This window comes from Pituophis catenifer, unplaced genomic scaffold (assembly GCF_029215685.1).
Source record: "Pituophis catenifer annectens isolate HBS135680 unplaced genomic scaffold, rPitCat1.0.hap2 SCAF_2, whole genome shotgun sequence".
In the NCBI taxonomy this organism is placed as follows: Eukaryota; Metazoa; Chordata; class Lepidosauria; order Squamata; family Colubridae; genus Pituophis; species Pituophis catenifer.
In genome coordinates this window covers 147,360,026-147,382,174 of record NW_027256882.1, presented here as the reverse complement: position 1 = coordinate 147,382,174, position 22,149 = coordinate 147,360,026, and the positions used below count along the sequence as shown (strand labels likewise).

At 38.9% G+C, this 22,149-nt stretch overlaps 1 protein-coding gene across 1 annotated transcript in view; it reads right to left on the bottom strand.

The window, feature by feature from the left end:
• Window positions 1-2,844: 2,844 nt before the first annotated feature.
• BPTF (bromodomain PHD finger transcription factor) overlaps window positions 2,845-22,149 on the bottom strand; it is an 81,561-nt gene continuing 62,256 nt past the window's right edge. Inside the window, exons 26-32 of the mRNA XM_070937735.1 lie at window positions 20,168-20,393; window positions 16,451-16,791; window positions 11,339-11,512; window positions 10,436-10,628; window positions 9,770-9,854; window positions 7,007-7,193; window positions 2,845-4,908 (exon numbers count right to left, since the gene is read on the bottom strand). Of these exons, the coding sequence (XP_070793836.1) occupies window positions 4,872-4,908; window positions 7,007-7,193; window positions 9,770-9,854; window positions 10,436-10,628; window positions 11,339-11,512; window positions 16,451-16,791; window positions 20,168-20,393 (1,243 nt within the window). The 3' untranslated portion in view covers window positions 2,845-4,871. The remainder of the gene's footprint in view (window positions 4,909-7,006; window positions 7,194-9,769; window positions 9,855-10,435; window positions 10,629-11,338; window positions 11,513-16,450; window positions 16,792-20,167; window positions 20,394-22,149) is intronic.

Genomic DNA, 22,149 nt, shown 5'->3' with positions numbered 1-22,149 from the left:
GATCTCAGCTCATGGGCTTTAAGACAATTAGTAACATTTATGTACTGTAGTGCTTAAGAATGTTTTAAAAGTACTTCACAATAATGATCTAATTCAAATGGAGCAATCAGTTTCCTGTTGCATACCTGAATCACCTACAAATACAGGCAATTACTTGTAAAAGCGTCTAATCTCTCACAACGGAAAATTTGTTTAAGCTTTGCTGCAACCCAAGTCCTAAGTATATATCAACTCTAGTTTACAAAGTGAGAACTCTGCGCAATTTATCAATATTATTCTCCTACTGCAGATTGTGTATATGCTTGAGACTGACAGTGACTTCCTTACATCAATTTCCTCAGTGTCTCCACACAGTCCTCTCAATGAATTTTACAAAATTTATGTTTGAAAAAAATCTGTTTAATACTGGGCTGTAAGAGGTAGATAATTTCTCACTGTTCCAGAATCATAGATTGAGACTTAGTTTATTAATAAAAGACTGGCAAAAGCAACCTTTCTATCTGAGGAGAAGAAAAGTTAAGGCTTAGCAAGGAATTCTTTTAGGTCTAGGGCAGTGGTGGGATTCAACATTTTTTACTACCGGTTCTGAGGGCGTGGCTTGGTGGGCATGGCAGGGGAAGGGTACTGTAAAATCTCCATTCCCACCCCACTCCAGGGAAAGGTTCCTGCAAAATCCCCATTTCCTCCCAATCAGCTGGGATTCAGGAGGCAGAGAATAGATGGGGGCGGGGCCTGTCAGAGGTGGTATTTACCAGTTCTCCGAACTACTCAAAATTTTTGCTACCAGTTCTCCAGAACTAGTCAGAACCTGCTGAATATCACCTCTGGTCTAAGGAAATGCTGTTCTTTTTCTCAAGTTACAAGCAGTGGATTCCTTAATATAATACGGTACTGTTTTGCATACTTTTAAAGCATCAGAAATGTAAAAAGTTGCCTCAAGTCTTTTACACTGTGGTATAAACACATTTCTTTGTTTTCTCTACCTTTTGAATCCTGTTAAATGTTTTTAAAAGGAAATGACGATTTTGTATATAACAAGAGCTACTGTTTTCTTTGGCGATGTAATTCCATGTTTCATGGCATTGAAGTCTACAGCATTTGTGTATTCACAAATGCTGTATTGGAGTATACAAATTTGTATATTAACATGGGTTGGATCTCTTCTGAGTATTTAAAAATTTGGAAATAGTTTTCAATTCAGTTTTCAGTAGCTGAAACTAGTTCACTTTGGGTGCAGCTTTGCATTATGTTTTTTCACCAGCAGTCCCTACAAATGGCTGGGTGGATACTATATTGTAGGGATCCCCAACCCCTGGGCCGTGACCCCTTACTGGGCCATCTTGAGTAGCTGGCTGGCATGTGTGTGCACGCAACTCAACTTGCATGAATGGCTGGCTGGTGCGCATATGCGCAGCTTGACTTGGGCAAGTGGCAGGCCGGTTCCCTTCCCCCTCGGCCAGATTGCCAAGCCATAAAGGTTGGGGACTGTTGCCTTAAGTCATAAAAAACTTTATAAAAAACAGCAATGATTCTACCTCAAGGCAACTGCTGATTTATAATCTCCCCATACTAAGCTATTGTATAAAAATGCTCATCTCTAGCCTAGATATTTCAGGATAACTGACTCAGTGGTATCAAAAGCCACATTCCAGCAAGTGTAACAAATTTGCATAAAAGCAGTGGAGGCCAATTCTGTTCCATGTTCAGACCTGAATCCAGAAAATGGATCACGTAGGTCAGGGGTCCCCAACCCCCAGTCCGTGGACCAGCACCAGTCTGTGGCATGCCAATTACAGGTCTGCACACACAAGCGAAGCCCCATTTGTGGGATGCAGGTAGCATGCAAAACCACCTTCCGGTCCATGGAAAAATCTTTCTCCGTGGAACTGATCCCTGGTGCCCAAAAGGTTGGGGGCCACTGATCTAGGTCACTAATTTTCTCCAAGGTGGTTTGCTTCACCCACTTTTGCCAATAGAAGTACAATAATTTGTAAAATCTCCCAGTCCAAAGAGTTTGCTTCTTGCCTTGGCTGCTTCTGCTAGTGTAGCCAGCTAAATATGGAAACTAGGAATTATTTAGCTTATTATCTAGGCTGGTTATTTCCAAAAGCAGGTTTGTAGAAAAACGACACTTTAAAGGATGTGATAAGCCAAGACTGCGATTTTAGTCATTGTGTGAAAGAATCCATCCCTGATTTAAATAGAAGGAAAATGAGAGCAAATAGATTGCATACACTATCATGTGGTTTGTTTACAGTGTAAAAGGATTCTAGAAACTCAGAGAATATTATTTTCTGTTAAAATGAGTAGCAATCATTAATAAAACATTGGAAAAATTTCAACAAAGCTTTGTGTTTGTGTATTTCTAAGAGAGAAAACTTTAGTGACATAAAACTTTAAACTATTGTGTATCTAAAAGCATGTCACACATTAAATAATTCGCTGGATAAAATGCTTTCCAATTTAATGGTTTTAATTTAATCCAAAAATTAAAATAAAGGGATTATTTATATGTCCAGTTCAAGCATCCACAGTACAGCAATTCAGAAAGCTTTCTTACCTTATCCAGTTTAAACTGAACATTTTGCCAATAGCGGTACAAATATTTTGCAGCTGTTCAAGACAGTACAATTCCAACTTACGTCTTATTACAAAAACAAAGCAGTAAATGAGTATTTGGAAGTTTGTAGCTGTAACACCAAATATTTCCATTTGACTGAGGAACTGTGAATAAAAATTGAGCTCATTTGGTTCTTGACACTTGATACCCAGTGAGTGATTTTAATGAGGCATGAAGTGATCAGAAAAAAAGTATTCTGCACATTGTTTCATTTAAAAACTGAGTAAAGTATAATTTCTTTATTCCTTTTACAGAAGTGGTATTTAAAATGTACACACATTACACTGGCTCATAAATAAAGTTTTTCAAAAAACTAAAAATTACCATAGTTGGTACAGCTAAGAATTGTCTTCATATATTACAAAGCAGTAGGAAAAATGATGAGGCTTGGTAAAAAGTGTATGAAAGTAGCATTTTCCTCATTCATAATTAATATGAAAAACTTCAAAGAATTTCTGCACAGTATGGCAATGCCAAGCGCTACATATTTTATTCTAAACAAATGATGTTTCATTAGGAACTCCACCAAATCTGAGGTCCAACATTATTTTATTTGTCTAAGATGAAATGTCCTATTATGTACAAAAAGAGTCACTTTTCAATTTGTCACAATCTGTTAAAAACAATGATCTATTGCCTATAAGTAGGAAAGTTCTCATCATGGTTTTTCAAGGTTAGCCATAAGTATGAGTAATAAAGAAATACGATGAAGAGACAGTATTTGTAGGATTAAATTTGGAAAAGTCCTTTTTTTATAAACATAATGCATACAATATGTAGCATCTCTTTGAAAAAAGTCCTAAAACAATATACCCTAACACACAAATACTCTTCTTCCTACTGTCTAAGAAACATAAATGGATGGTCTCACAATGAACATTAACTTCCTTTCGAATTCATATGGGTTAAATGATAGCATCTATGTACAAAAGCAGAAGCTTTCTTAGAGAAAATTAACCTTATATTATCTGTACACCTGAGCCTGTACTTATAAGAAAAGTGTGAACGACAGCAATGTCTAATAAAATTAACAGAAAAGATTTTTGCATAGCAGGGTGAGGTTAAACCCAAGGGAAGCTTATCCATAATCAGATAAATTCCAGATCATTGAAGGGCAAAAATTCTGAATTAGTGCAAAATCTAGTTAAAATAGGTGTAATAGTCAGAAACCAACTGCTGCTGAAGAAGACTTTTATTATAGTCGATTAAAAACAAATAGAATCACACTTTTGGGGCCGCTTTGTCCCTCCTTTCCCTTTCCCACATTTCCCTTCTGTACTCTGAGGATCTTACACATAAGAACAAACCTCACAAACATGTTAGTGAACATTCAAACAACACCTACATATGTGGAGAGAACAATGATCTCCATTTATTTGTTTCATATACATCCATGTTTTGAATTTTTTTTTAATACAAAAAGAAAAAAAAAGTTAGAATCTGACAAATGTTTACAAACAAGATACCTTCAAATAGATTTTACTCAGATCAGTCCGTTGCAGAGTAAATGATATTCTATTGTTTATATTCAAGGCAACAAAGTCTGTAGTCCATGACCACTTCGCCCAACTTTAATGCAAGCTTAATTGGTTTCCTCTACCGCGAACGATAAACTCAATGTTGATTCCCAGTTGGTTTGTGCACATGTGTACATAGCAGCTCCTTTCATAGAAAGAAAAGACATCTAGAGGTCATCTTGTACTTTTACCTACAGGAATCATGGTAAGATACAGAATGGGTAACATACAACCAGGGCTGGATTTATAAGGGGTGGGGGGTGGGGGGATGGGGAGAAATAATCAGCTGACAAATGAGGGCAGCAATAAAAAAGCGTCCTTTTGCAACAATAAATAAATACAGTCTAAAGTTCTCTGTGTGGAATTTATAAACCAGCTTCTTCACTGAAGAACAGATGTGGCATTTCCATGGAGTCAGAACGTCACCCCATTTTACGGTTATCTTGTTTTCTCTTGCTTGTTTTCTTTCCTGTCCTTCAGCAAAATGTTTCCCTATTTCTGCCATAACAGCACAATTCAATCTTGACAAGAAAACGATGCTGCTGATTTTCATTTTTTCGTCCTTTGGACAAAATTAGCCAAGAATATAAATCTGATGTGACTGATAAAAACACAGTTTACATCAAGACTTGTCAGGATACCCTGACTAAAAACCTCTGGCTCCCAATTAAAAAAAAAAAAAAAATTCAGGCAACCAGATTCTTGCGGTTTGTGGTACAATAACACGTAGAACTTTAAGAAGCTGTCGACTGTAGTTTGTTGTTATGAGACCTGCAGGATGCAGAAAAGGGAACAAGTAAGCAAAATCTTCATCGTAGCAGGCACTCAAATCCAACTACTCAGTGGGGAATGCACCCAATTTGCTGCTCCCTTTTCCAACTTTTATAAACCAACAACAGTTACAAAGCAAGGCTTTTTCCACCTTCACAGAGGCAGATCTGAACTCACACGATATGCAGCTCTAACATCTGAAAACATCCTGTAATGCTCCGAGGGATGCACAGATAAAGAGCAGGCATGCAAGTAACTTTGTTTGGGGAAGAGGATAATGTTTATTGTTGGTGGAAGAGCATTTATAGTACAGGGGTTTAGTGCACCCTGTTATTAACACAGCTGCCTGCAATTTCTACTGGTTCGAATCTCTCCAAGGCTCAAGGTTGACTCAGCCTTCCATCCTTTCTAAGGTAGGTGAAATGAGGACCCAGTTTGTGGGGGCAATAAGCTGACTTTGTATAAAATATACAAAAGAATGAAGGCTATTGCTTAACGCATTGTAAGCCGCCCTGAGTCTCCGGAGAAGGGCGGCATATAAATCAAATAAAAATAAAAATAAAAAAATAAATAAATTTATGGTAATCAATCATTCTCCTTCAGAAAAGTTTGCTTTAAGGATATAATTGGTAACACCTTGGCTTTATTACTATTATTGGACTTTCAAATGTCTGACCATCTTCAAATGACTGATCATCTTCTACCATGGCTTTAGTAAGTATTGCTTCTGCATTAATAGTCTAAATTTTTTTTTTTTAAGAAAAGGTAAGGTATGACAGGTTATAGTCATTCCATTCTGAGTCTCGCTAAAAGTTCATCTAAAGCTATCAGTTATCTGCAAATGAAGAATGCAGGGACCATCATGTAGTGGAAGTTGCAGCCAAGCAATCTAATGTCGATGAGAAAGCAAAGATGAGAAAAGAATAAATGATAATCTACTGTCAGTTCAGCTGCAATCTTCTCTTTGTATGATTCCTACTCTGGTTCTCACTGGAATCGTTTATTTCCACAGAGGAAATGTTAAGAAGCATGGTCAGATCTTACAGCAACACTTGGTGTGTGTGTGTGTGTGTGTGTGTGTGTGTGTGTGTGTGTGTGTGTGAGTGTGTGTGTGCGCGCGCGTGCGTGCTGCTTTGCTAGCAGATGTTCCTAATCTTTAAACAAAACAACTCTGCCTCCAATCCCATATAACCACTGTAAGGGAGAAGAGAGATATAAATGTCACTGAAACTGACTTTCCTTCACTAGGAATGTGTCTCAAACAGCCCTGGGCATTTTACGGTCACATCTGATCTTTTGGCTGTCCATGTCTGGCCCGTGTGAAATTAATTGGAAATTAGAAATCAAATGTAAATAAGTGTATGCCAGGCATGGAATACAACGTCATTGCTTTTGTTTTGAAGGTGACTGCTGTCGTCCCCCCCACCTCCGCCAATACATTTCCATATGTACATGCGGGCCTATGCACCTTTACATGAATAGTTGATTCAGCCCTCCACAACAGTCTGAGTTTCTCATGTGACCCCTTGGGGGAATGAATTGCCTACCCCGATCTACAATTTGATCACTCAGAAGAACCGAAGGACAGGATTAAGTTCAAACCAAATATTTGAACTCCGCTTATGATAATATTTAAACAAATACTTAGGTATAGCACCAACATGAATGGATTAAAAAAAAAAACCCTATACCAATCTTTAAATGTTCATCTGCCTCACTTCTAATTTAGACTGCAATTCTTTTACTAGGGCAAGAATATTATTGAGTTAACAAGCTTAGGGCTGCATTCCTCAGATCTGCTAGAAATCTTTAGGGACTAAGGCATTATACATATTTAGATGCTGACTATTTCAAAACTCAGTTTTATTCTATGTGCTTTATTTTCTTTATACTTTATACTTTACCCAGTTTGTTATTTAAACAAAAAGACCTTGATTATTTCACAAAATTGTATTTTTATTGGACTAATTAGTAGTCATTTGCCTCATTCTAGTATACGGAGAGAATCAGACATACTGCAAAAAATAGAAAGGTACGTCCTAGCGATAGAGTGTATTTCATACCCACAAAAATCACATTACATGGAAAAGCTACTTACCTGCTTGCTTTGAATCCTTTTAGTTTCTGTACAAAGAATGACTCAAGAACCTCTGCACACTGATAAAAAGGAGAATCACTAGGATTGTAGTAACGACAATTATCAAATATTTTGGTCATGTCGGCCACAAATTCCGTCACCTTTTTGTAGTAACGCTTCAGTATTCTTTCCTCCATGGTGGAAAGATCTTCAAAACAAACAAAGGTTATTCAAAAACAAAGCTCAAAAACTTGCAGCATAACAGTCCAAACCTGCAGAAATATGTCAGAAAAGAAACTGACGTTTGACTAGAATGCCAGTCACGTATACAGAATATGTATTTAGGGCATTATGTGAAATCATTGAGTAGGCAGCAAGAAATGCTCCTTATCGAAGATTACTAGATCAAAGGCAAGACAGGTTACTGGGCATTAATCCCTAGTTACAAAGATGCACTTTTGAAAATGCTGTTTGAAGAGGGCACGCTTGAAACTTATACAGATGCATCTCCACTGGAGACCGGTTGGCTTTTATACTCTGAACTCTCTGGTTCGGGGTTTCCTTGTTGTTTAATTACCCCGAGTAATTAGTGCATGTAAACATGCTTAATTTCTCTTGAGCACTCATTATTTCAATTCAGAACCTTGTCTGAACCTTTCAATTAGTTGCAGCACAAAGAATGCAGTGTAATCAAGGACCCCAGTTGGTAACTGCCGGTCACAGTAATAGGCGGGCTTGTACAGGAAGTGTCTGAGTTACTGTTCCTTGACTCTGAAACATTTTGTGCACTTCTCATTAAACAGTGGCAAAATAGAACAGTAACTAAAAATGTAAGGCGTTAGTAGCACTAACACACCCTTTATACTCACAAATGTATTTAAACTCCAGATGTTATAGCGCTGCTAAAAATAAGGACAAGCAGATTTAGTAATCTAGTTAGAAAGCCCTCATAATGGTTTACATAGGAATACAGGGCACAGATTAAAATACTGTAACCCAAGAAAGAAAAGGCTGGAAGTGGGCCACACATTTTGTTTACATTGACTTTATCTGTAGGAGAAGGGGAAATGGACAATAAAAAATCTCCCTGGATTATCACTATGAGATTCCCTCATTGCAAAGATTTATTGTGCACTTGAGCATTTAAATTCTGTCTTTATGCACTGCAACCTTCTCGCTGACTGACCCTGACTGACATTTAATTGTTTCAGCTTTCGCTCTGGATATAACCAAATAACTCAGTTTGCTAAATTCTATTTTTTTAGACTGTTGATACCCATAATTGAAGCTATTTACGGGAAATAATGGAGAAATACAAAAATTTATTTTGGCTGCAGCTGGGGAGCAATACTCTTCTCACCACAACTTAAAATAGAGGCAAAAACAGGAATTCTCATCTTTGGCTTAACTGAGAATCTAGAAGATGCATTTCTAGGCAGTGGAAGCAAGAATTCTAGATCTTCAACAGCAATCTAGATTCCCAGAAACTGTCAAGCCATCAATTTACAAACTAATTGCTTTATTGTTCATTTAGCCCCTCACCCATCCTAAAAGGAGTATCCTATTCCACTGAATAAGAAAATTGCTTCTAGTACTTTCTATCAGTGAAGAACTATGAACTACCTTATTAAAAGAAACATCTCATGATATATAATTTCAAGTGGTGTCTACAACTTCAAAAAGAAGTATTATTGTCAGATCTGTAAACAGATTCACAATCCAATGGTAAGATAGGCAAAAGTGGGAGGGCTGAGAACAAGCTAAATACAAGGCTTAAAACCTTTTAAGTCAGGAAGAAGGAAAAGAAAAAGAAAAACAGAGAGAGAAAAGAAGAGGAAATAGATTAGAGTAATAGGAACAACAACAACAAAAAAGGATTTTAAAGAAAAAGATAAGCAATGGGGTTACAGTGAACAGCAGAACAAGCAGGAAAGCAGAATATAGCCACACAGTGTACTGTTAAATGAATCTCACTGAAATTAACCAACAGCAAATTTATTCAGAAAACCCAAGTTTAGGTGAAAAAGGGTCTCTTAAATAGCAACAAAACTGAATGCACCCTTCCACTGCAAGGTCCTTAGCCCTGTGAACATTTTCTGGGCATTCTCATTCATCAACATCACAAGAATCAGTTACTTATGGAGAACAGTTATCAAATGTTCCAGTCTTGCGTGTCACTCAAAAATCAAAGAATATTTTTGCAGGCTTGTTTATTACATTTTCTGATTCTTTTGTGCTTATTTTGTAAGTATCATTATAGTATATATCACGCACAATTTTATTTGTTTTTATGTATATTATAATGTGATGTGGCAGCTTGTAACCAGGAAGGACCACAGGAATTAAAAAATGTGCAAATAATATCCTGCCCTAATCATAAGGAAATTATTAGGCTGGCCTGGCCTAACCTCCTTTTTAATTGTTAATTTTAAATTTGTTTTAAAACAATAGGGGTGTTTTAAATTGTTTGGGCCAAATTATTTAATGTGCTTTTACATTGTTTTTAAATTTTGTATTATGTGCGTTTTATCTTTTGGCTATTCACCGCCCTGAGTCCTTCGGGAGTAGGGCGGTATATAAATTCAGAATAAAGTAAAGTAAAAAATTATAGCTTCAATCCAATGCATGTTTATTTCTAAATTCTAGTGAACTTCTAAGCATTCAGCTGAATCTTGTTTTGGATTTAATCCACTGTAGGTTAAACATACCGTGGCCAACTAACTTATGGAAGAAATAAAGCATATGAAAATCACATACATACAGGATGCCCTGGAATTCACTCACCCATAGGTTCTTTGATAACACCATAATAATCTGGAGCATCATTAGGATCTACTGGTTCTAAGAATGGCCAAGCCATCTTGTGAGCCTATCAGGAAAAAGATACATCATCCATTAATATGAGAAGCTTGCTTTCACATCAACTCTATTGCTGCAATACACTGGGAAAAGCGGGGAGGGAATCGCTTGTAGAAATCTGTCCTACTGCTCCATGCAAACTGAACAGACAGAGCTGTTGATTTCAATTGAGGTTCAATTTACAAAGGTCTTGCTCAGCAGTTTTCATTTCACTGGCTGAATTAAGTCAGCTCCACCTTTCCAAAGATGTATCGTAATGCTTTTTGTAATGCAGTGAATCCCTTTGATTTACTAGACCGCAATTCAACAGACCTCAGATGCAATGGACAAAATTCCATTTGCAATGAATGGACTTTGAATCTAGTGGACACATATTCCTGTGAAACTGGGGCTTAGAGCAGGGTGGGCAACTATGGCCCTTTATGACCTGTGGACTTCAACTCCCAGAATTCCTGAGCCCGCATGGCTGGCTCAGGAATTCTGGGAATTGAAATCCATAGATCATAAAGGGACCATAATTGCCCGTCCCTGGCCTAGAGTCTATTGCTGCATTAATTAAACAATATTCTCTAACGTAAGTTTCAGCCTTACCTGTAATGAACGTAGCACTCTCCTTAGCCCTTCATAATCTTTGTCAGTCAAAGGACTAAGAACTGTCATGGCATCTTCAGTTGACTGACACTGTGGACAGACATACTCATCAATAAGATCTGCCTCACTTTGTAAAATACCAACGCAGCGCCCATGATACCAATTCTGACATCGGTCACAGCCAATGTAAAATCTGCAAGATCCCAAAGAAAATGGTTAACACCTTTAATTCCACATTATAACTTTTCCTTGGTTAACAAATCTAAAAAGATGAGGATTCTTGCCTCACGTTCACACTTAAAATTTTGAAACCCAATTGGAAGCACAGCTTTATCAACCATGCTTAGTATCTCAAACAACTGAAACTTTTTAGTGCTGAAAGGAACAAAAGTCATAAACTGTGTTCTACAAACAAGATTATGAGATATTCTCATTTCTTTTGGATCAACGTTTTGTAAAAGGTACCATTAATACATTGGTAGACTATCTGTAGAAAACTGACATTCAGAGTCCTGCAGCATAATATGACTGGGGCACTAATAGCGCTTATATACCGATTTTGAAATTATAATCATAACTTCAGCCTAAACCAAAATTAATATGAATTTAAATAAATTACAAATTCCTAGCAGGTAAGGAAGGCATTTTATGGAAACTTGCTCAATAAATCAATAAAAAATAGTCTGCTTTGAAGAATACAAGTATTACTGACAATACTAGAAACCTCCCTTTCCCCTGAGTGTCACATATTACAATTTACTGTCATTTTAGAGATGTTTAAAATCATGTCACTAGATACAACAGATGTTGAACAATATATCTTTTTTGTTCAAGAAACACATTACCAAACTCAGAGCAGTTTGCTACCTAAATATTAAATAAGAGGTTCTTGTCAGAACTCACTGTGACTCATCATAAGGTGTTCTGCAGATACAGTACAATTCCTCACTGCTGCCCTCTTGTGCCCGTTTACACTCATTACAGATGTACACATCCATTTTCTTAGCCTCCTTTTCTGTGATGCCAACACATTCTCCATGATACCAGTTAGTACAAAGATCACAGCCAATATAGAACCTAAAAGTATTTACAATGAAAATGACAATGTAATTGTCATTTCAAATGGCAAGGCACTTGCTAACCTGACTCTCTTTTTCTGAATTAAATTTCCCTAACCACATTAATCTACTCTTCCCAACCTAACATAGAATGAAAACTTGCCGGGTCCTACTTTAATACAGTTCTTCATATTTTTGCAAAACAACAACAACAACAACAACAGCAACAACAAAAAGTACTGAAATCTGAAAAATGTGAATGTCTCAACTATGAATGCAGAACGACGTGGCCAAAGAAAAAGATCTATATTTTCAAAACTCTTGCTAAAAAAACATGAAGCACATTGATCATTCTTAAATTTTGAAAACATAGGTCTCAATGTAAAAAAAAAATAATAAGCAAAGTACAGATACAACTAGAAGTTACAGATACACTTTAAAAAAAGCAGCATGCATACCAGCCATATGTAAAACACATATTGGTATAACATGACATGAAGGAAAATGGGACATGTAAATGTATGTTTTCTTCAAAACTACCTGAAATTTCTCTCAAATTAAAAAAGAAAATTAGGGCAGGGCATTTATTCAAAAATAACTATTTTTAGAAAACTTTGTGTCAGGTAAAAAAAAAAAAAAACAAGTAGGCAACCTCATCCTTGTGTACTTACAAACCTCCACTTGACAGTATTCACGCTCAAAATATTATAACAGAACAAGGAAAATGGCCATTGTTTATAAGAACCTCTGGCTTGAAACAGAGGGGAAATGGTTTTATGTCATGCAAATGAGCTCTAACTCTAAAGGGATCCTTCCTTTTGTTTATTGCCCCTTCCTCACTTCCTTCTTTTCTTCTTTCAGTGATTCAAGTGTGATGCTAGTGCTGCCTACCATATTTGCTGGCTCAGATATATTGTTTGCCTCAAACTTCTGGGGAGGGAACAGTATGGAAGAAAGTTCCGTCATACCAGTTTCATTTGTGTATCTCTATGCAGGCAGTCCTCAATTTACAGATGTAATTGAGTCCAGAACCACGTGAATGTGCCCGATTTTACATTTATTCAGTTTTTTGCGGCAGTCATAAAACAAACACTACAGTCATTAAGTGAAACCCACAGTAAATTCCAGCAAAAAAAAAAAAAAAAAGCATTATAAATTGTGATCACAGGACCATAGGAAGCCGAAATGGCCGTAATTGCAGACCCATTGCTAAGCGCCCAAAATGTGACATGACTGTGGGACAGCCCCCACTCCCTCACCATCATAACTTTGAATTCGGGTCATAAGTATCTTATTTTTGTCTGTCATAACTTTGGTCGCTAAGTGTCCACTTGTAAGTTCAGTTGGAATATCCTTAACACCACCCCTACTGCATAATCTCCCTTTGCATACTACATTATGTTATCCTGCTATTTAAGCATCAGGCTGCTACATAGTACTCTGTGGGCCTACCACCCTGATCTCCACTCCTGAGAAAACAGAAAACTTTCCTGCAATATGCCAGCAAACGTATTTGCGATGGCTTCTGCTCTAAATTAAGAATGAAATAACTTTTTCTTAGAAACCGATCCAAAAATTACCCCAACCATCCCTTTTCTTCTGCCTATCTTCTGCCTATCTTCCACTGCAGTCCTAACGATTGTTTACTAAATCTAAGCAAATAGCTTTCATATAAGTATGCCAAAGAAACATACAGCATATTATGGCTGGGACCTAAACTACCGTGAGTAAATCCAGTTGATAGCACTGTCCCCCTAAACTCCTTCCTGTCTTTCTCCAGGATCCCCTCCTTCTCAGGACCACTGTGTGGGAAAGTCACACTGTGGGGAGTGCAGTTCTGCTTAAACTGCCTACTTTATTTCTATTAATACCTGGGTGCTCCATAATCAAGACCCTTCTCCTAGGCTTAAAAGTCAACCAGATTCACTCTTAGATGTTATCTTTACCCAGGATTTTAAGGGTAGAGACAATGCAGCATAAAAATATGTACAGAAGGCAGTCTGAATCAATGATGAGCATAGTTCAACAGAAGGAAAGCAATGGCCTTATTGAATCTTAACTATTTTTAATCTATAAATTATCCGATCTTCCAATAAGCTCCCACAATAGATTCAGCATGGGAAAAAAAATCTTTCTGAATTGAAAAGCAACTATTATTGATTACAATAATTTTTATATATGTATTATTTAAAAATTACTGTAATCAACATGTGCGCGCACACACATTCATGCACACTAATACTATTAGGGCTTAACTTCTAGGAAAAAAGTACTGACTCACTCATTCTGCTCAATGCACTTAGATAATTTGTTTCCTTTAGATACTACAGTATAGAGTTCAAGCAATGACTGTAGTAAATACAGACATTTTGAAAGAGAGGTGTTTTTAGGTTTATTCACATTCTCTCAGAAAATGTTACTTTTATACAATAGGCAGACTTGAGACTCAGGCCGACTAGTGGGTTTCAATTTTGGCCGCTACCGATTTGCTCATGGGTGTGCACGCGCTTGCGACGCTTCTGCGCATGAGCAGAGACGTCTGGGTGGGTGGGCGGAGCCTCCCGCCGCTGCCGCTACTGGTTCACCGATTCGGGGCGAACCGGTAGCAACCCACCACTGCTCAGGCCTCCTATTAATATTGCACTTAACCATGTAAGTTTAAAAATTTGAAGTTCTAGTATTGATTTGACAAAGAACTCTAGATAAACAAGAAGAAATCCAGGACATGTTTATAAAAACTTCTGCTATACCATTATGGTTAAGATGCCAACTTTTTAGTCAAATCAATTCTGTGAGTGGAACAATTAGGTCTCTTGCTGGATTTCTCAAATATTACTTGCCCTTTTTAAATTATCCAGATATCCAGATCAAAAGCTTATTTCTGACCTATTAAATTATATTAGTTATGGCATCTTGATGTTTTAATTACCATATTTTTCGGACTATAAGACGTACCTAGCTTTTGGGGAGGAAAACAAGAAAAAAAAATATTCCTCTGCCTCTGTGCAATTTGCCTCCTTGCAGCAAACAGCCTGGTTAGCTTCAGCACAGCTTGATTTAGCAAGAGCAGCTGATTGGCGGTTGGATCTGCCTCCCAGAATACCACCTATCAGCTGTTCCAGGCTGCAGGGATCGCTGCTGCTGCCTATTGCCACCTACGTGGGCCCATTTTTAGCCTCCGCGGGCCCTATTTTTGGCCTGTACCAGGTGGTGGGGATAGGTGTGGTGGTGGTGATCCCTGCCACCTAGAATGGGCTGAAAATGGGGCTCGCGGAGGCCAAAAATGGGGCACACAGAGGTGGCGATAGGTGGTAGTAGCAATGGGTGACAACGGTGGTGATGGGTGGTGGTGATCCCTGCAGCCTGGAACAGCTGATAGGCAGTATTCCGGAAAGCAGATCCAACCACCAATCAGCTGCTCATGCTAAATCAGGCTGTGCTGAAGCTGACCAGGCTGTTTGCTGCAAGGCGGCAAATTGTTGGAAGGCAGAGGCCGAAGGGTGGGGGCTGGCGGATGGACGGGGCTTCGGCAGCATTTGCTGTATAAGATGCACAGACATTTCCACCCACTTTTTTTGGGGGGGAGGGGAGAAGTGCGTCTTAGACACCGAAAAATACGGTACATAAATGTATTCTTCATTTTTATTACTAAATAATATTTTAAAGACCTGACCTTTCCATTTCCCATAAAATAATAAAATAAAATAAAATAAAATAAAATAAAATAAAATAAAATAAAATAAAATAAAATAAAATAAAATTCATCTAGGACCGCGATGGCGAACCTATGGCATGCGTGCCACAGGTGGCACACGTAGCCATATCAGTGGGCACACCATCTCAGCTCTGGCGCGCATGTGTGCACCAGCCAGCTGATTTTGGGGCCTTCTGGGCCCATCAGAAGTAGGGAAATAGGCTGTTTCCTGCATCCGGAGGGCCTGGGGTGGGATGGGGAAGGCCCATTTTTCTTTCTTACCTGGCTCCAGATCCTCTCTATGCATCTGTGGAGGGTGAAAACAGCCTTTCCCACTCCCTCGGAGGCCCTCCGGAGGCCTGAAAGGGCCCATTTCCCAACTCCCGGTGGGACAGGATGTTTTTTGCTGTCCCCAGCCTCCAGCGACTCCTAGAGAGGCTCTGGAGGCTGGGGACAGCAAAAAAATCACTTCCTGTCCCACTGGGAGTTGGGAAATGGGCTCTTTCAGGCCTGTGGAGGGCCTCTGAGGGAGTGGGAAAGGCTGTTTTTGCCCTTCCCAGATGCATAGAGAGGATCTGGAGCCAGGTAAGAAAGAAAAATGGGCCTACCAGGCCATCGCATGCCACGAGCGGGGTGGTGGGGGGTGGGGGGATGGCATGCGCAGGGCAGGGCACATAGAATTATTAGTGTGGGCACACACACGTCCGAACCTCCCCCAACCCCCCCTCTCCTGGCACGTGATGGCAAAAAGGTTAGCCATCATTGATCTAGGATATCAGTACTTGGGAGCTCTACAGAAACTGTACTTTAACACATTCATCCTCCAGTTACTCTATAATCTACCTATCTGGCAAATTCAGAATATAAAATATGTATCCTGGCATTTAAAAAGTCCCCTCCCCACTAGACAATACATATATACCCCATAAATATATTTAGAAATGTTCTGGAGCCTGCCCAAGAAAACTAATCTATAATCCATGGCTTCTGAACGAGAAGGGGGTTGAGACAAAGTAAAGAATGTGCAATGTGAGACAAGATCATACAATGGAAACATGCAAGTAAGATATGAATCACAAAAGCCTGCTTTGAAAAAAAAAAAATACAATCGAGAACTAATATTTTTAGTCCTTTCTCAGCGAATTACCCAACAAAACGGTATCTAACGTTTCGCTCCATTTCCATCCCTCCAGCCCAGCTACTAACAACTAAAGGCTAAAGCTAAACTAAAAACCCTTCGAGCGCTTAAGATTCCTTACTCACTTGGACTCGTCGTAAGGCGTCTTGCAGATGCAGTAAAGCTTCGTATCCTTCTTGGTTTCCTTTGAGGTAGTAGAAATCATTTTCTTTTTCTTGGATTTTGAAGAGGCAGACTCCTTCTCTTCCTCTCGCTTTCTTTTGTGGGATGAAATATAGGATGTGCCTGAAGCAGTGGAGGGAACACTGGAACTGGGAGGTGGTAGAGGTGGTGGAGGTGGCGGGGGTGGAGGCGGCGGTGGAGGTGGTGGGGGAGACAGTGCTGCAGCAGCTGCCGCAGCCGCTGCAGCAGCCTGGGCCTTTTCTTTTTCTCTCTTAATTTTACTTAGATCCTTCTTTAGTTCTTCCTAAAGAAAAACAGAAGCACAAAAGTAACCCACATAGATACTTACCTTACAATGTCAAGGGCTATCAAAGTTTACAGAAAAGCCACAAGAGGGAGCCATAAGTCCGTGATATTGCTGACTCTGCTTAAGAATACTTTTAGTTCTATTAAACTCCGTGAAATATGTTGACAAGAAAGAAGACTCAGACACTCTCAGGAGTATTTATTAAAATTGCAAGAACAGATTCAAAATGTCGGGTCAAAGCTGGAAAACAAAATTGATGCGCTTGTAAGGGAGCGCCAGAAAGAAATTAAAGATCTGAAAGGAGATCTGAAACAGGTAAAAGCCAGAGTAGATACTATGGAGCATGGGCTGGAGAAGACTAATACTATGTGTAAGGTGGAGCTAGTGGAGGTCACTGATTTGGAAGCTCAGATTAAAGAATTTCAATTAAGATTTCATGGAATACCTGAACAACCAGGAGAAGATATCAGATCAAAGATGTAAAGGCCTTGGCTCAGTTAAACTAATAAGGGGAAGAAGAGTTAGATTTGGATATGGATAAGACATATAGAATAAACTCCAGATTTGCTACCACGAGAAAGTTACTAAGGGATGTTCTAGTTCACTTCACAAGAAAAATAACAAGGGATCAGGTTCTGGATTGCGATATAGGTTGAAAATGGATAATACAGATATTATTGTTTCGAAGGAAATTCCTGTTAGAATTTTGAGAAAATGGAAAGCTTATGCTTTTCTTACTGATATCCTGAAGCAGAGAAAAATCTTATTTCACTGGGATAGACTAGAAGGGGTGATACTTACCTACCATGAGCAAAGATTTAGGCTGAATTCCATAGAGAAAGCTAAGGACTTTTTAATCAGATATAAGCTAATCCCTGACACATGTGGAAAAACAGGTACAGAAAAGAAGTTAGTGACTGACCAAGATCAAAAACAAGTTGTTGTGTAAGATCCTAAAGTTGGCATTGAAAAGGTTTAAATTGGATAAAAAATGCTATGGATTTGGTTTTATTAAAAATGAATTGGAACTTTCAATATGTGGCAATGATGACCATATTATTGCTAAGATTTATAAAATGTAATTGAAACTGAACTTAGAAAATGAACATGCAAAACATTATATGATCCAGTGGGCAAGGAATTTTGGATATAATGTGATGCTTGAACAATGGGAAAATATGTGGACGAAGGGTTTAAAATTTACACAAAATTATAATTTAAAAGAGAATTTTTATAAGATGATGTATCGTTGGTATTTAACACCAGATAAGCTAAGATGTATAAAGGTATGTCAAATTAATGTTGGAGGTGTAAAAATAAAGAAGGAACTTTTTACCATCTATGGTGGACATGTGATAAAGCAAAAACATTTTGGAGTGTGATTCACACACTAATACAGAAAATCCTGAAAATGGAGATAGAAATGAAACGAGAACTTTTCCTTTTGGGACTAATGGAAAAAGAACTGGAGAAAAAAATTGGAATTTTGTTACTATATATATATATATGTTGACAGCAGCAAGACTATTGTATGTGCAAAAATGGAAAGCCGTTTGGAAGAATGGATGCAGAAGTTGATGGAGTTGGCTGAAATGGCAAAACTGGCTACTCTGATTAAAGAAAAGAACATTAAGTACCTTTGTTTCCACATGGAAACCGCTTCTGAATTTTGTGCTTGATGTGGAAAAGAATGTAACTTTGACTTTGGGTTTTAATACATTAGATTGATGGATCTTTATAGAAATGACTTGTTCATATTATTATGGAAAAACAAAAAGCTATGATTTGATGTTAATGCCCTATTTTACTGCAATAGAGAGAGTTGGAAGTCAATTCTTTTTCTTTTCTCTACCTTTCCTCGCTTCTCTTTCCCCTTTCCCTTCCCCTCTCATTGCTCTTTTATTTACTTTTGTATTTTGCATTTTATAATATTTTATAACTTAATTAAAAATGTTTGATAAACTTCTACAGAAAAGCAAGTATTTGTGTAGGGTTAGCAACTAGTCATTTCTGCAAAACACATAAGCTTTCTTGCTGTGAGCTTCTCAGATTTCTTCCACCCAAGACAACCTTGGCACTGAGCTCGTTACAGGAGAACAAGCTATCAAAAACATCTACATCATTAGCAATAAACCGATTCTGGCTTAATTGTGTGCACAATAAATATTTATGCCGTTCAAAAAAATATTAGAGGCAAATTTATTAATACTGCATGCCAAATTCAAGTAGACGATTTTGTATGAATCCAGCTTTTGTTTCTGTACCTTAAAGGAACAGTAACTACAAAAGATTTTAACTACAAGACAAAGGAAGCTTTGAAAAGACATTATCCCAAATCCGAGCATTTGTCCCACTGCCATTCAATAACTACTAAAAAGGAAGAAAATAACATCATAGGATATCAGCACTGTTGCTAATACATTAATTCCCCAGTCGCTGGAAGCAACAACATCTGATTTCTACCCTGGGCCACCAAGCATTTCTTAAACTTTTTTTCTCTCTCAGGACCCCTTTCCACTTTTTAAAAATTATAGAGAACAGTCAAAAAGATTGTTTGTATGGGTTATACCGTATTTATCAATATTTACATTAAACGGACACGCTTGCTGTCTCTACTGCTTCTCACAACTGTTTTGATGCGATTTTAATACTGTATTATTTTACAACATGAGCTAGCACATAATTAATGACAATTTTGTTTCTAATAGCGTTAGAAAGAATACTGCTTCTTGCACTCCATGTTCCACCCATGCCTTTGAAAGAAAGATTTGCACACACTATTAGTGGTTCCCTCCTGCCCAACACTGGGCTGCCTGACAGCTGTATCTCACCTCTCACTCTGTGCTGGTAACACAAACACACAAAACATATCCTTTATCTCCTGTTCTCTGTCCACGCTGATAAGTCCAAATGCAGGCATACACACAATGCTTGCCTGACTCTTGCTCTTTGGGCTGCTGGCAACTTGGCACACATAACTGTTCGTGCAGAGCATCGTGGCCCCTCCCACAATTCCATGAAACCTAGGCATTCTGAAGCCCACCCCTCCCCTTTGAATCCAAAACACTGCACAGTTTAATATTAACAACCCATTAGCAACCTAGAATAAAAATAACTTCAAAGATGACCAATAACCATCAAAATCAGGTAAACCATCTGTCTCACCAGTCACCTTCAAATTGAAGCCCAGGAAAATTTAGTAAACTACACACTTAGGCGTATGGGATGGGGAGGGGAGGGCCTAAATATGCTGTTTTGTGGAAATGGACGTAAGTTGAAAACGGCTAACTCTTACTTTTTGCCTGTGGACGCAAAATATTAAATCAAAATATTGTGTCACGTCTCCAAGCATGATTAAGAATGACGATTTTACCTGCACTTCAATTTGCAGATCTTTGTCCAAAAGTGCTCTTTTCTTCAATATTTCAGCTTTCAGCTGTTCCTTATGTTTGAAGAGTAGAGCAGAGAGTTTTGAAGCATTCTGTTTACTGCGCTTTTGTTCCACACTCTCTTCCCGTTTTCGTTTCTTAGCTGCCTGCTTTTCTTCTTTATCTATTTTATCCAGAATATATTTCATGACTTGGTTGCACACGATCATTCTGATGAAGAAATACAAAGAATATAATTAAATAGTAATAATAAGGGGGGGGGGGAAACTGTCAACTAAATGTTATGCACCATAATAATTATACCCCAAACTGAGTAATTCTCAACTGGGAATAGTAGCTTTTTTTACTAAAAGGTAGTGCTTCTGAGCTTGCCCACAGTACATCATTACATGCCAACCTGTACATCCTACAATATTAAGAAGGTAAAGAAATATTTTTATTGCTGGATCAAGTCAATGGTTAGATCCGTTGCACCTGATAACACACATTTTATTACGGACTCTGTGGATGACCAAGTCAGAAGCATCAACTAGCAAGTTTGATCTAGTTCTTGTAAACCAATTACATTTTGTTTGGAGAAGCAGAGAATGGGAAAAAGATACATCAGACGTATGTACTATTCCTGATTTATCAGTGGTTGCCTTACCAGTTAGATAACTGCTCATTCTCCCTTTCTTAGTTTTATATTTGCATATTGTATAGTTGCTGACTTTTGCTGCTCCTGCTCCTCCTACTTCAGCAAATAGCAATTTAATTGCAATTCAATTCAGTTATTACTTCACCATGTAACACAGGGGTGTCAAACTCAAGGCTCGCGGGCTGGATCCGGCCTGCGGGGTGCTTAAATCCGGCCCGCAGGGCCTGCCTGGAAATATCAAAGGACCGGCCTGCGGTGCCTCTGCCGGCCAAAATAGACTGCGTGTGGCACCTCTGCAGCCTGTTTTCAGCCCCCAGCAGCACTGTGCTGGCCAAAAACGGGCTGTGTGCAGGCCCCACAAGTGCTGCTGGAGGCCAGGGAGGCCGAAAATGGTTTGCGCGGGAGCCTTGGGAAGCCTCCACGCCACCTGTTTTCGGCCAGCAGAGTGCTGCTGGAGGCCATTGAGGGGAAAAATGCATGGCTTCCCCACACCGCGCCCCGTTTTGGCGGGCAGGGTCTGCAGGAGTTGTCTGTCCCGTCTCCCCCCCTGCTCCCTGCACTCCCCTCCGCCAGTCCACAGAGAACTACAATGCTGATCTGATCCTTGAAGAAATCCAGTTTGACACACCTGATGTAACACAAAGGAGCCATGGATTGGAACAAAATAAGCCTAATATCCAAGCCTGCACCAAACACGCAAATGTGATTTAACTATTGCAATAAGCACCCATTTTGTAATAACCTCATCTGGCATTCTGGGAAATGTAGTTCAAAGGCAGCTGGAATTGGAAAGGGCAAACTTCTTCCTTGGGATATGGTCTTCAATCTTTCTACTGATATCATTCCAGAAGACCTAGTTATTTTTCAAGAAGAAGCAGTTACAGTCTCTGCCCATCATAGAGATGGATCATGGAAATTTGCAAATAGACAAGACTGCCTCATCCCAGGTGAGAATACAGAAAGTTGCTGTAGGCAGGTCCACCACAAGAACAATGCTTAAGTAGCATAGTGTTGTGGCCCGTCAGCGGCCAGGGGAGCGGTGGCAGACTCAGACAGTGAGGAGATTGGGGAGGAACATGGGCCAGTCTGAGTGCTCTGTGTCAGAAGCAGAGATGGGGCCAGGGCCGTCTGACAGTTGTCAGCTGCCTTTGGAGTTGGACATCAGTGGGGCAGAAGAACAGCTGGAGCCTGTTCCCACTGTGCGCATGCACAGCTGCCAGGAGAAGGGAACAGCTAAGGAACAAGGGCCGACTCAGGAGTAAAGCCACAGGTGGATGGTGAATGACCCTTCCCAGAGGGAATAAGAGGAGCGAAAGGGGAGTGGAGTTT